The sequence below is a fragment of the Trachinotus anak genome, unplaced genomic scaffold, assembly GCF_046630095.1.
Source record: "Trachinotus anak isolate AG129_WGS33_773 ecotype Australia unplaced genomic scaffold, CSIRO_AGI_Tana_v1 ptg000015l, whole genome shotgun sequence".
Taxonomy (NCBI): Eukaryota; Metazoa; Chordata; class Actinopteri; order Carangiformes; family Carangidae; genus Trachinotus; species Trachinotus anak.
This window is the reverse complement of record NW_027273866.1, coordinates 15774572-15786991: the sequence shown is the minus strand read 5'-3', so window position 1 is coordinate 15786991 and position 12420 is coordinate 15774572. Positions and strand designations below refer to the sequence as shown.

Genomic DNA, 12420 nt, shown 5'->3' with positions numbered 1-12420 from the left:
GAGTAAAACACAGTACAACACACTTCAAATATCAAATATCGTTAATATGGGGACAACTTAGAAATATGCTTTTAATTCTTTTACATCTTAATGTTTTTAAATGTAAGTGTTTTCAGTGGTTTGTTTTCTTTCTGCTTATGTGATCTTGGCATCATTGAAAATGAGGGTCACACTTCATTGAGAAAATAAAGTTTGAAGATGAAGATGATGATGATGATGATGATGATGATGATGACCCAGTCAGTGAATAAAGTTTGAAAACAAAAGGTTTCTGATAAACTTTTAGATGTTTTGCAGACTCCACTGTAAAACTCTGCAAACAAATGTTCTTTCTGCATCAGTGTATGTCTTAATTTCCTGCTTTACCTTTACCTCATCCTTAACCTGTTTATCTATAGAAACACTAAAGGAAAAAATAACACCCCTCCTCCTCCACCTCTCTCTTATTTTCCTATCCTCTCTGCTGTCGGTGGGCGTCCCCGCCCTCCCGCCGGGCCAATCAGACAAGTGTTGATGTGAGTCTGTTGTCTGTCTGTCTCCCACTGCTCGCAGATAGGCCGGCGTGCCGCAGAGCCGCCAAACACACAGACACCTCACACTGAGGACGCCGACGCCGGCCCAGACAGCACATACAATGTGATCACATGACGTGTAGGACACTTATCTAACTGATGGACTGTTTCTCCGGCTGCTTCTCTTCTGCTTTCAGGGAATTTCAATGTGCCTCAGGCACCGCGGCCCATACAGCACAATTAGAAACTCTGGATTTCGGTGTATGTATATTTCCTCTGTTGGTCTCATAAACTTTCATGAAACAAGCCACAGATTTACGTGATGTGGACGCAAATTATGTACCCAACATCGCAAACAATGAGGAGGTCAAGGTCGAGACAGCAGCGTCTAGACGGTCAAAGGGGGAGAGAAAAAAAGTCTTGGATAAAATATTCATGTCCGACAGCAAAGGCAGCATGAAGAAGTAAGACACAGAAATAAACAGAGAAGGTCTCATAAAACAAGAAAACCAAGTGTTTGTGATTATCTCTTAAAACAAATAAAGTTTGTTGTAGACACTGAACCTTTAAGAGAGGGTACGCTGCATCCAATCAGTGGCGTCCTGTGTCCTGTCAAGGTCATTGTGAGTCAATACAGACGCTGTGGTAACAGATACAGTTCACTTCATATGTTGATACATCCATGTCTTTCTAGAAACAGTTGTACGTGTTAGTGTGGACGATCCACAGAACTCACTGTCAGTGGTTTTCATCATTACAGCAGAGTAACAGCTGACACTAGGTAGAACGCCAATATGACACAATGACGTCATCAAAATGCTAATGGGCATTATTTTATAATCCAGCAGCATTTCTGGTTTTCCAGCAGGCTTGAGCTTAGCCTCGTCGTGGTGTTATTGGAAATGTAAAGTTTCAGAGCTGTTAGCACCGCAAAGTAAAGTCCTTTCATCTTCATTGTGCTGAGGTGGAGGCAGAAACCACAAGAGATGTCACAGATTTTTTGTTCTTTGTTTGTTTTCTCTTGTAATTTGGGGGAATCAACCCTTTAAAGGGTGACTTAACACCCTGTTCAAAACTGAGTTAAGATCCAGTACAGATGAAGAGCTAACATGAAGCTGCTTTACACTTCAAGAGCCTGGAATACAAGGCAAGCTTACAGACTTTTCACTGAGTATTGTTTTGTTAAAAGGACAGAATTATTTTCTCTGGAAAAAAGCAAAGGATGAATACTACATACTGGAGCCATGAAACAACACGTATGAAAACTCAAAATAGTGAATATAGTCTTAAATTACTTTTTAAGATCACACAGCTTCATTGTGGAGAGATTATGATACGACTCAGTTTAGCAGCTAAATCTACTTCAGCTCTGGTTTAAAAATGAAATGTTGATGTATTCAACTGGCAGGAAACGTAACCGATTTCTTCTCCTATAAAGAGACCAGCTCAGACATGAGATTCTATTACTTTCTACTCTGCTCTACTCCAATCAAATCTACTCGACTCCAGCACCAAACACGACCGAGTCCATCTCCCCCGGGGATACAAGAGTTCCTCGACAGATCATATTCTTCCCTGCTCCTGAATTTGATTCATTTCTGCTCCAGCAGTGATCTCTCCTCACTTTCTCCTCCCTGGATGGATGATTTTTCTTTCTATCTCATTCTGCTGGCTTGTATTCAGCGGAGACTCTCTGCGGAGACACAGAATGTCATCCTCCACACTGAGACGACTCTTCTCCTCTCTTCACTTCCTCAATTAGGCAGCTCATCCATCGCCATGATTACATGCTGCTAATTAAGCAGCTAATCAGCTAATTACCCAGGAGCAGAGAGGAACGAGGAGAGAGTGAGTGTGTGTGTGTGTGTGTGTGTGTGTGTGTGCATGGTTAACACAACGTGTCATGTGCGAGACAGCAGAGCATAATTCCTGACAGTTTTTTTTTTTTTATAATTCAGGATTTGTGTGTTTTTTTTTTTTTGAATGTTCACTTCCTGTTAATGCTCATTTGGACTTAAATATTTTATAAGACAGTAATTTAAGACCAGTCTTTCTAGCTCACACTGCATCTGTATATATATTAACTCCACACTGAGTACTTTACATTTTGGCATTTAACGAGGCTAACTTTTTTTTTTTCTTTTCTTTGTTTTACACAAACCACATGAACTCACACTGGGTGCCAGAGGGGGTCTGAATGATTCAGGGGAAGCTGCACATGGCCCTGAACGTGCCGGGGAATATAGATACTTATTGGGTCTGTGGCGTTCAGGGTATTCCGCAAGGGTAGGAGCAAAATGTCTGGCCCCACCCGACCAAATTGAGACACTGATTTTCACGAAGGAAAGAAACATTTTGCTTGTGGTTGAGCTGTTTGCCCCCACACTGGTTTAGTGCCAGACATGATGTTTGTTGTTTCAGATGAGGGGGAAGGTGAAACGCAGAATGAACAGTTTTGTATCTCACCAGCTTTTCCTGAAATATCCTAAGAAGAATAATTGAACTTCTTTCAGAATCCAAGAAAATGAGAATGAGCACGTTTAAGGCTTCAATAAAATAATAATCAGGCTTAAATTAATAATAACCAGTAATAAGACGGTGAAGTGGAGAGGAAAGGACGCTCTGCTAATCTCCATGTGATCCACAGCTTTCAACACTCGTGTGACGTTCTGTAAATGTGAACAGAGCATCAGCTGCATCATCCAGACCCATTCATCAGCCGTTAGGCTGCAAGATGACCAGAAACATCCATTTTCCATTTTCATGCAGGTGTTCAGAGCGCACCCTCCTCGCAGAATCCTCATTGTGGCTTTGATTCTTTTAGCGTTCCCTCAAAGACCAGGACCTGGACCATCAAATCCAACTGTATATATAATTTGAATCGTTGGGCCTTCCACCAAGAGTTGTGCTGTAAACATACTGCACTTATATGAAGCTTGTCAAGTCATATTAAATATTCAAAGCACTTTACAATGGAAGCCACATTCACCCATTCACTCACACATACATACATCCCACCCATACACTGATGGGACAGGAATCCCGGCTAATTTAGGGTTCAGTATCTTGCCCAAGGACACTTCAACTGGAGAATCCAGGGATCGGACCATTGACCCTCTGATTAGTGGAAGACCTGGTCTACCTACATCTTGTTTTCTAATGATGAACCAGTCTTATAGATGATATTATGATTCTATCAACTTGCCTAAACTAACAACATGCTCCAGGCAAAGGAAACGTTTCCCCCGCCTGGACTCAGACTATTTCGAAAGAACAGAGTGGAGACAGAGCAGGGGACAGCTTTGACATTTCATCAGTCAAACCATCATTAATTCTGAATATTAATGCAGAGGATCTAATTTGAATCTTGGAGTATGAAGGACACAGTTTGATGCGGGATTGACCCACAAACTTCCACTTCACTGATCTCCAGTTCTAAGGACGTCCCCTCACATAGACTGGGCCTTTAATTCATGGACTGGATCTTCAAATATCCTCAGTGATAATCATATTACGGCGGTCTGATTCTGTCTGCGGGCCCCTGACCCCAGCTAACACCAGATAAGACAGAAATGCTGAACTTCATTGATCCCCAGGGGGAAACTGGGATGTTACAGCAGCAAAGTAAAATGTTTCTGGGGAAGTAAAAGGTAAGGATAGAATATCAACGCAATAAAGGAGAGGGAGTGAAGTCATCTGAGTAGAAAAAAACAATAAAAAATATTAGAGGCAGCAGAGCTTCTTTATAGCGCTAATTAAATGAGCAGCCGTGAGGAGGACGAATCCCCAGAGCTATTGACATTTCACCATATTCAATATGACAGATATGACTGATTAGTTCACCATGCAGTCTCATCAATAATCCGCCTGCCAATCAAACGTGACCTTTAGAAGTGAGGTGATGAATTAACGGGACCACGGGACGATCCGATACCAGACCTCCAATCCATCAAAAGAGCTGCAGTGAGGGAAGAGAGGCGTCAGTGTTGTGGTGATTTTGGTTCAACCTGTGCAGGAATTTCTCTCTGCAGAAACATGCTAACGCCAGCGATGGCTAAAACACCTAAAACAGGTGTCCAGTTAGAGGTTTCAAGTGACGTCCAGCTCCTGCAAGAACATTTTATTCTTTTTTTTTCAGTCACTGTATGTGCTGTTTTAGTGGTACTTACTATTGCTTTTGAGCTGTGTGAAATGTTTTATGGCCTGTTGGGTACTTGTTGTTATTATCTATATTACTTTTTTTAATGTTGTTTGTTTTTGTTATTTTCTTGTTACTTTTGTTTTGGATTTTATATTATTGCTTGAATTTTGATGTAATATTTAATTGCAGGACCCCAGGAAGAGTAGTTGCTACCTTTAGTGGAAGCTCTCTCACAGAAGCTCTTTTACTGACAGCAGTAGAGAGATGACAGGAAACTAAGGAGAGAGAGATGCAACAAAGGTTGGACTCTAACACTGCAGTTCATGGTCAGCGTCTTATCCTGTAATGGTGGGTTCACACTGCGTGAAGATGACCAACATGAAAGAAACAGGGCGATATCGCATTGTGCTGTGAGAGAGTAGGGGTGGGCAACCGTCATGATTTAGTCTGGAGACTTGTTTGTAGTCGAGGCAGACTAACTCACCCAGACTACATGCTACCTGTCAGAAGAATGAGATGAACCATGACAACAGAGAGAAAGAGACAAAGACTGTCCATACCTCGATCTTTCTCCAGATATCGGGGTCTTTGTTCTGACTCTGAATGTCCTCCAGCAGCTGCTGCACCATGGACACGCCTCCACGTCCATCCACCAGAGGCGCCGTCGGCTGCAGGTGGCTGTCCGCAGACCTCCGCCCCTCATCATCCTCTTCAGACTGCAGGTCGCTTAAGGGGCCAGACTCTATGCTCTCACCCACCGAGGGCGCTATATCGCTGGAGGAGGTGGGACTGAAGCGGCTGACCAGGTTCCGTCTGTAAGGAAGCTGAGGGAAGGAGGGTGGGAGAAGGTCATGAGGGTGTGATCAACAAGTGTTTGTCAGAATTTATAGAGACAAACTAATGAAAGGATGAGATATGTTGTTGTGTACCAGCGGTGGCAGAGGAGAAGGACCGTCGTCCCCACTCTCTCCTACACTGCTCACGTTGTCCCCTACGTCCCAGTCTGAGTTGAGCTCCGTCAAATCCCAGTCATCCACATCCTGCAGAGCCTCCTGGGTGGAGTCACCAGGTCGCTGCAGGAGAACGTTAAAGGTTCAACAACAACATCTTTTCATATGATCAGATGCAGAAATAAGAAAGTTAATCTAAACTGTGGACTGACCAGTGGGATGGACGGAGCCAGACTTTCCAGCTTCATAGCGAGAACCTCAGTCTTACGGAGCTGAGCCGGGAGAGCCAGGAACTCTTCTGACCCGTACCAGTGCTCCCGGTCTGGACTAGCTTTAGATGAAACTTGGGCCCCCTGCTGGAGAAGAACGGAGGATGTACCCAGTTAATAAGAGATTATCTGACACACTGTAGACGGAAAATGGCTGCATGAAAGTCAGAGTAAACACTGGTGTTGTTGATTACCAAAAGTGATTCTTGATCAGATTTTGATTTTGATTTAAAGCCTGATGATATTCTATGTAGGTAAAGGTTTTTTAGAGATCCATTACGGATGTAAATCAGTTAAACTTAATGTTAAATTTACATCAGTCAAGTCTCACTGGGCGTTTGACACCTTTTCAAATGATTTAAATACATGTTGAGATACATGTGAATGGTCCTTTAAAGATCCTGGGATATTAAGACATTTGTCACTGCTTCAAAACATCAATAAACTAAAATAAAAATTATCTCCTGAAACCAAAAACATCCAATAAATTTGATTGATTTCATCATTTCAGTAAAAGAAATCCAACCTGATGCACAAATCTGTTGTTGTCTATCTAAAACCTGTGTGCGCCCCTCTCACTCACAAAAACACACTTTTAAAACAGCATCAGCTCTTCCAGACAAAGCCCAAATAAACCATCACCTTCTGCCCCTGGTGCTTCACAATCCACACTGCCGTCTTGCCGGGAGGTGGTCGGGTGTCTGATTCCTCCCCAGATGCCTCCATGTCTGAGGAGAGGACCTGCTCCCTCATGGGGGAGGGCAACGAGAAGTCAGAGTCCCCCTCGCTGTGTGTGTGTGTCTCCGTCTGCCTCCTGTCCATTTGTTTTGATGTTTCATCCTGAGACACCGGGTCCTGAAGAGGCGGGGGGCCGTCGGCAGTAGGTCCGGCCGCAGATGAGCTCCTCTGCTCGGACAGCAGTCTATGTAGACGCCCCTCGGAGCGTCCACTGTGTCTGGAGCTCACATGGTTTTTCTGCAGGTTTCGACCATTCATGACCTGTTTAGTTGAAGGGAAGGCAGGTTAAGGCTGTTCTGGTTCAATAAAGATGGCAGAGAGTACAGATTATCAAACCTAATCAGTGGTGAAGTGATAATAAGAATATAAAAATATCTAGTTTTGTGTATATTAAAACATTGTTCCCTTCTGCTCTGTTTCCAACTCTACTAATCCAGATTGGTTTCTACCACTTCCTGTTTAGCAGTCTGGTACTAAAATGAAATGAAGCAACTGCAGTTAAATCTATCAGTAAATTAAAAATTTGACTGAGTGTTCAGTGTTTAGAAAAATGAAGAGCACAAACCTGCAGGCTCTCATAGGACTGTGAAACGTTTTCTGGATAAACCGAGTCCAGTTCCAACCAGAACTTGGAGCGGTCTGGAGGATCCATGAGAGAGGGGGTGCTTCGGCTCAGCTCGGCCTGGAACTGGAGCCCAGAGAGCGGGCTGACCTTTCCCAGGCCTCCCCTTGAGTCCTCCACCCTGGTTCTTCTGTCTGAGAACAGGGCAGCTCTCTTGGGGAGCGACGGCTGAGTGGGCGACACCTCGGTGCTGTGGCTCACACCCTGCAGTGGGCGCTTCGCACTTTCACTGTGGTGGGGCATGCCGCATTGCATTGTGGGTAAAAGTGACAGACAATGGTTGTGGTTTGTTTGGTCACCGGGCGTGGTGAGTTCAGGTAAACTGTTATGGAGTTCTGAGTTTGAGGGGCAAGGTCCCTCCCTCTCCACTGACCCCAGCTCTGGATTTGGTTCTGGGGCTTGATCAAGCTCCTGATCCTGCTCCTCGGGAGCGTCCTGGGTATCCGGCTCCGTTCCCCGGGCCTCGGGATCGTCACTCGGGCTGTAGTCACTCAGCTCAAAGGCGGTGATTCCGCAGTCTAGAGAGAAGTAGTCCTGGCTGCAGCGAATGGTCAGCTGACCACAGTCGTCCACCTCCGTCAGAGCGTCCAGACGAGTCTGGAGAGGAAGAACTCATCACTTTAATATCGGCTGTTTCGTTCTGTCACTGATGATGGAGGTCAGTGAGGTTCAGGCTGCTTCTTATGACATAAACAGATTCATTTTAAAATCATCAACACAAGCTATATGGGTGTGTGTGTGTGGGTGTGTGTGTGTGTGTGTGTGTGTGTGTGTGTGTGTGTGCATGTATATGTGTGTGTGTGTGTGTGTTACCTGGTGCTGGTCCTGGCTGAAGGCCTGCAGGATGTCAGTCTGGCGGGTGTAGTTTCCGTTGGAGTCCTGCAGACCCTGCAGCAGACGTTCCTTCAGGACGAGGACCGACACTCTCAGCTGGTGCCACAGCAGCTGCACCGTCCTGATCCACAAGACACATCCACAACAGCGATTATTGATAAGATATCGGTTTGCTATCAGACCTGACTGTTCAGTCTCTGAACAGCTTTGCAGTGTGGACGTGTTCATGGAGCTCCTCTCATAAAAATATTTAAACTTTTACTTTATAATCGAGACTGTCCTTAAGAAACGAGCCCATAGGTCGTCTGTCAGCAGGTTATTATGACCCACAGTTAGGTTTTGTTGCTAAGCGACATCTAGTGGCCGTAGTAATGATGACAGGACCAAACGGGAAAGTGTGGTGACGTAGCTTATAGAGCAACAGCATTTATAGCGAGAAGATATTCAATCGATTCAGTTACTAGTTTCATTCAAAAATTATTGCTCAAGTTGAAGTGTGAACATGTTATTAACATACAAAACAAAACAATTGCACAACAAAAACTAAATAAGTACTTTGTATTTCTTTTAGAGTATTTTTTGTTGAAGTCAAGGAGATTTAAAGATCCACATTAGACATAAAGGTGACAACAATAAACCCACAAGAAACTATTAACATATACGTGAAGTATCAGATAAAACAGCAGCAGTGCTGGAATATATGAAAGCACGATAAGCACCATTCAAAACAGAGAGCAAGTCTCATGTCATGTTGTGGAGACTCACCTGATGTCGACGATGATGTTGACAGAGTAGGACAGCAGTTTCAGGGAGAACTCAGTCTCCAACAGGGCGTGAATCTGCTCCACATGGTCTGAGATGTCCTCACAGATGTCCTGAAGCAACACACACACACACACAAACACACAGGTGCACAAAAAAGATGAGCTAATTTTCAAAAGTGATACAAATGTCAAAAAATAATGAGTAAGAAAACCCCACCTGATCCCTGTTCCAGCAGTGTGCATGACAGTATGAATGTATAAAAGCCAGTGGAGAACATAAAACATGAGCAGAGTACAGCAGGAAAAAGCAGAACTGATGAAGATGAGCAACGTCACGTTTCCACTTTTAAACATGAGTCAGTTTCATGTGGCATCAGTTCCAGGTTTATATGTGAAAACATAGACAACACGTCCTGCTTCTCTGTCAGGGCTCTATAACATGTATTACTGACTGATGTTACCATACTAAATTCAGATGCTGTAAAACCACACAGACAGACAGACAGACAGTCTCCAGTAGGGGAGCACTGAGCAAAAATAACAGTGGCTGCAAGACAGTCAGTTTACTCTCATGTTGAACCTTTAGAGTGCACTCAGTAGCCACTTTATTAGGTACACCTGCACAATTGAAAATCAAATAAATGACAACTTAAAAGGTCCATGTAGTCTAAAGGTAGATGTCCATGTGTTTGTGATTATAAAGCAGGTCTAGGTTCTATATTAATACCTTGAAAGTATCAAAGCCTCAGTCCACAGAGAAATGCACACAGCCTGTATTCAGAAACTGAGCCTTAAAACCAGCCTTGCAGGATTTGGTTTCTCCAAGTGTCCCTGAAATCTGCTATATTTTTATTAGAGAGTCTCAGATCCTCTATTCTGATTGGCTGACTGACCTGTTGTTACTAGAGCTCCAGAGAGAAGCCTGAGGGAGGAGATGTAAAACTACACTGAGATGGTTTTTGGTTCTTAAAACCATGAATATATCTTCTGATGGAGATCAACACTTAAAATACAGGTGACGTCCACAAAATAGGAAAAGAGAGCCTTTATGTGATCCTGATATTAAAATGTCAACAGAATATTATAATTAAAACTAGGCTTTATCAGTGATAAATCTCTTTTATTCATTTTTATTATTTCACTCACGTGTTGTTTCTTTGCACATGAACTAAACTCGTTCAAACTAAAATTAGACGCCCTTTGAAAAAGCAGGTGCCCTGGATTCAAATCATCGTCAAGATACTTCGCTGAATCACCAAGCTGCTCCATGGTGACCTGCCTGAACAACACAACACCTCCAGCTCCGCTGCTGCCGCCTGGCATGTGAGAATGTAGGTCACACACGCTGCCAGCTCAGCTCATGCTAGCTTGGCTAACGGCGTGACCTGCTGAGCACCGCTCCAAAATAAACTCATCACTACTGTAAGAGGGGCTGCTGCCCTGCTGGAGCGCACCGCCTGCAATGGAGTCAACGTGGGTGTGCGCACTCAGGTACACTCAGCAGAGTGCACAGAGCTCATCGTGTCACCTGTGTGGTACAGGTGGCCAGCTGAGGCAGGCTGAAAGAGCCTGAGTGTCACCACGCTTGGCCATGTTCCAAATGACCAAGCATGACCCGACTCTGGCCCACATGTGTCTGACAGATTTAACTGGAAGTCTTGGGGCTTGGGGCATGACAAAGAGTGGTGACTGCTTTGTTGTGACATCACAAAGTTCCAGAAGTCCTGACGGCTGGTTTTAAGGCTCAGTTTCTGAGTACAGGCTGTGTGCATTTCTCTGTGGACTGAGGCTTTGATACTTTCACAGTATTAATATAGAACCTAGACCTGCTTTATAATCACAAACACATGGACATCTACCTTTAGACTATATGAGAACTTTAAAATTTTTATGTTAGTACATGACATTAAACTACACTGATCAGTCCTCCTTGTAATGAAGAGCCTGAGAGCAACAAAACAAAAGGGATTGTGATAAACTCCCAAAGAAGCACACTGAGTCCATTCCAAGAAAGGACTCGTTCTCATTGGTAGAAGTGATGAGGAAGATGATGTTTCTGTAGCTGTAGTCACACTCCTGAAGTCATCACTGAGATCTCGTTGTGTCTTTCTCAATCAGTATATCTGGTGTAAAGTGTGTGGTTTATAAAACCCCTTTATCTCACAACTGAACCCACAGCTCTGAGGGGACGACACTGCTCCATCAAAAACATCCCGCTGGGAGATCAAGAGCATCCCAAAGGAGGAGGGAGTGCAGTTAACACACACACACACACACACAGAAAACCTGACGCACAACAAAAACAAACAAAAATGTACTCTTCATACCTCCATACTGTGCATACACAAATTCTTACATGTATATAGAGTCCCCTTGTCTACACATAATGAACTTGAACTCTATGTTAACACACACACACACACACACACACACACACACACACACACACACACACACAATCAGTTTCATCATCAAAGCGTTGTCATGTCATTCTGAAACAGCGGTGAAAATGTCACCGGTGTCTTTCAGATGCTTCAATAATTCACACACAGCTTTCAAATGCTAATACAGACACACACACACACACACACAGCGCTTAACAGAGGCACCATCTGACTGAATTAACACCAAGTCTGTCGTTTCCATCTGAAGTCATTTGTTAGAAGATCTTCAGTCCAGTCAGACTGCTGGGAGCTAATGAGAGCCAGCCGTGTGTGTGTGTGTGTGTGTGTGTGTGTGTGTGGGTGTGTGTGTGTACATATGTTGTACAAGTATGTGTGTACATCAGGGTACTAGTGTATATTTCTGAAGGACAAGTAATGATTCATCTGTTAATTTCCTAATAAAAATTTCTTAAATACAACAAAAACATGAAGTTCAACAAGACTAAATATTACTCTATACCTTTATAGATATCAACACTTCAGATAAAACACCGGAGAAGTGTAAAATATGGGACCTTTAAATCTTGTTAGGAATTATTTGTAATGTGTGATTTATCGATTCCAAGTCCATTAATTCAAACTTTTGTTTTCGCACCATTTGCACAAAACGTCCTCTTTCTGAAAAATCAGGAAAAATCAAAGTTGCTCTCAATCAAAAAGTAATGACAGCTGGTTACATCAGCTGTCTTGTCTCACAACAGTCCATTAAAGTGAGGTGTGAGTTCCAGCACAGGCACACCTGTCGTGACTCCAGGTGTCTCCTGGCTCCAGGTAGCTGATCTCATAGTGAATTTAACAGTCACATCTAAAAGAGGGAAAACTGACTGATCTATTCTCTCTGTCTGTGTTTGCTGACAAAGTTTTCATCTAAAAAGCTGAAATCATGAAATCACAAACAGGAGGAGCAGGTGCAGACTTCCCTGCTGTGTTTAGTTGAGGCATCTGGCACTGGAAGCCCTGTAACCTGTATTTTTATAATATGGTGGTACAGGTCTGTTTTTGCACGTTAAGTCCTGAAAAAGACATTTCAAAGTTTTAATTTTTTTTTTTTTTGCAGAAAAAAATCCCCAAACTAATGTTTTTTGTCCACACTGTCCAGCCCTCTGCGAGTCACGTGGGAGGCGTAAAACAAAACTGATGAACGCG

The 12420-nt window shown here is 43.4% G+C and overlaps 1 protein-coding gene across 3 annotated transcripts in view; it reads right to left on the bottom strand.

Annotated features, from left to right (window-relative positions):
- Positions 1–12420, bottom strand: part of akap6 (A kinase (PRKA) anchor protein 6) — a 193083-nt gene that overhangs the window by 138074 nt on the left and 42589 nt on the right. For 2 of the 3 annotated variants that reach the window (XM_071498843.1, XM_071498844.1), the window contains exons 6-12: positions 8832–8941; positions 8046–8187; positions 7176–7829; positions 6515–6871; positions 5816–5959; positions 5583–5726; positions 5214–5477 (exon numbers count right to left, since the gene is read on the bottom strand). In XM_071498843.1, coding sequence (XP_071354944.1) covers positions 5214–5477; positions 5583–5726; positions 5816–5959; positions 6515–6871; positions 7176–7829; positions 8046–8187; positions 8832–8941 — 1815 coding nt within the window. The remainder of the gene's footprint in view (positions 1–5213; positions 5478–5582; positions 5727–5815; positions 5960–6514; positions 6872–7175; positions 7830–8045; positions 8188–8831; positions 8942–12420) is intronic. The other variant, XM_071498845.1, reaches the window with a different exon arrangement.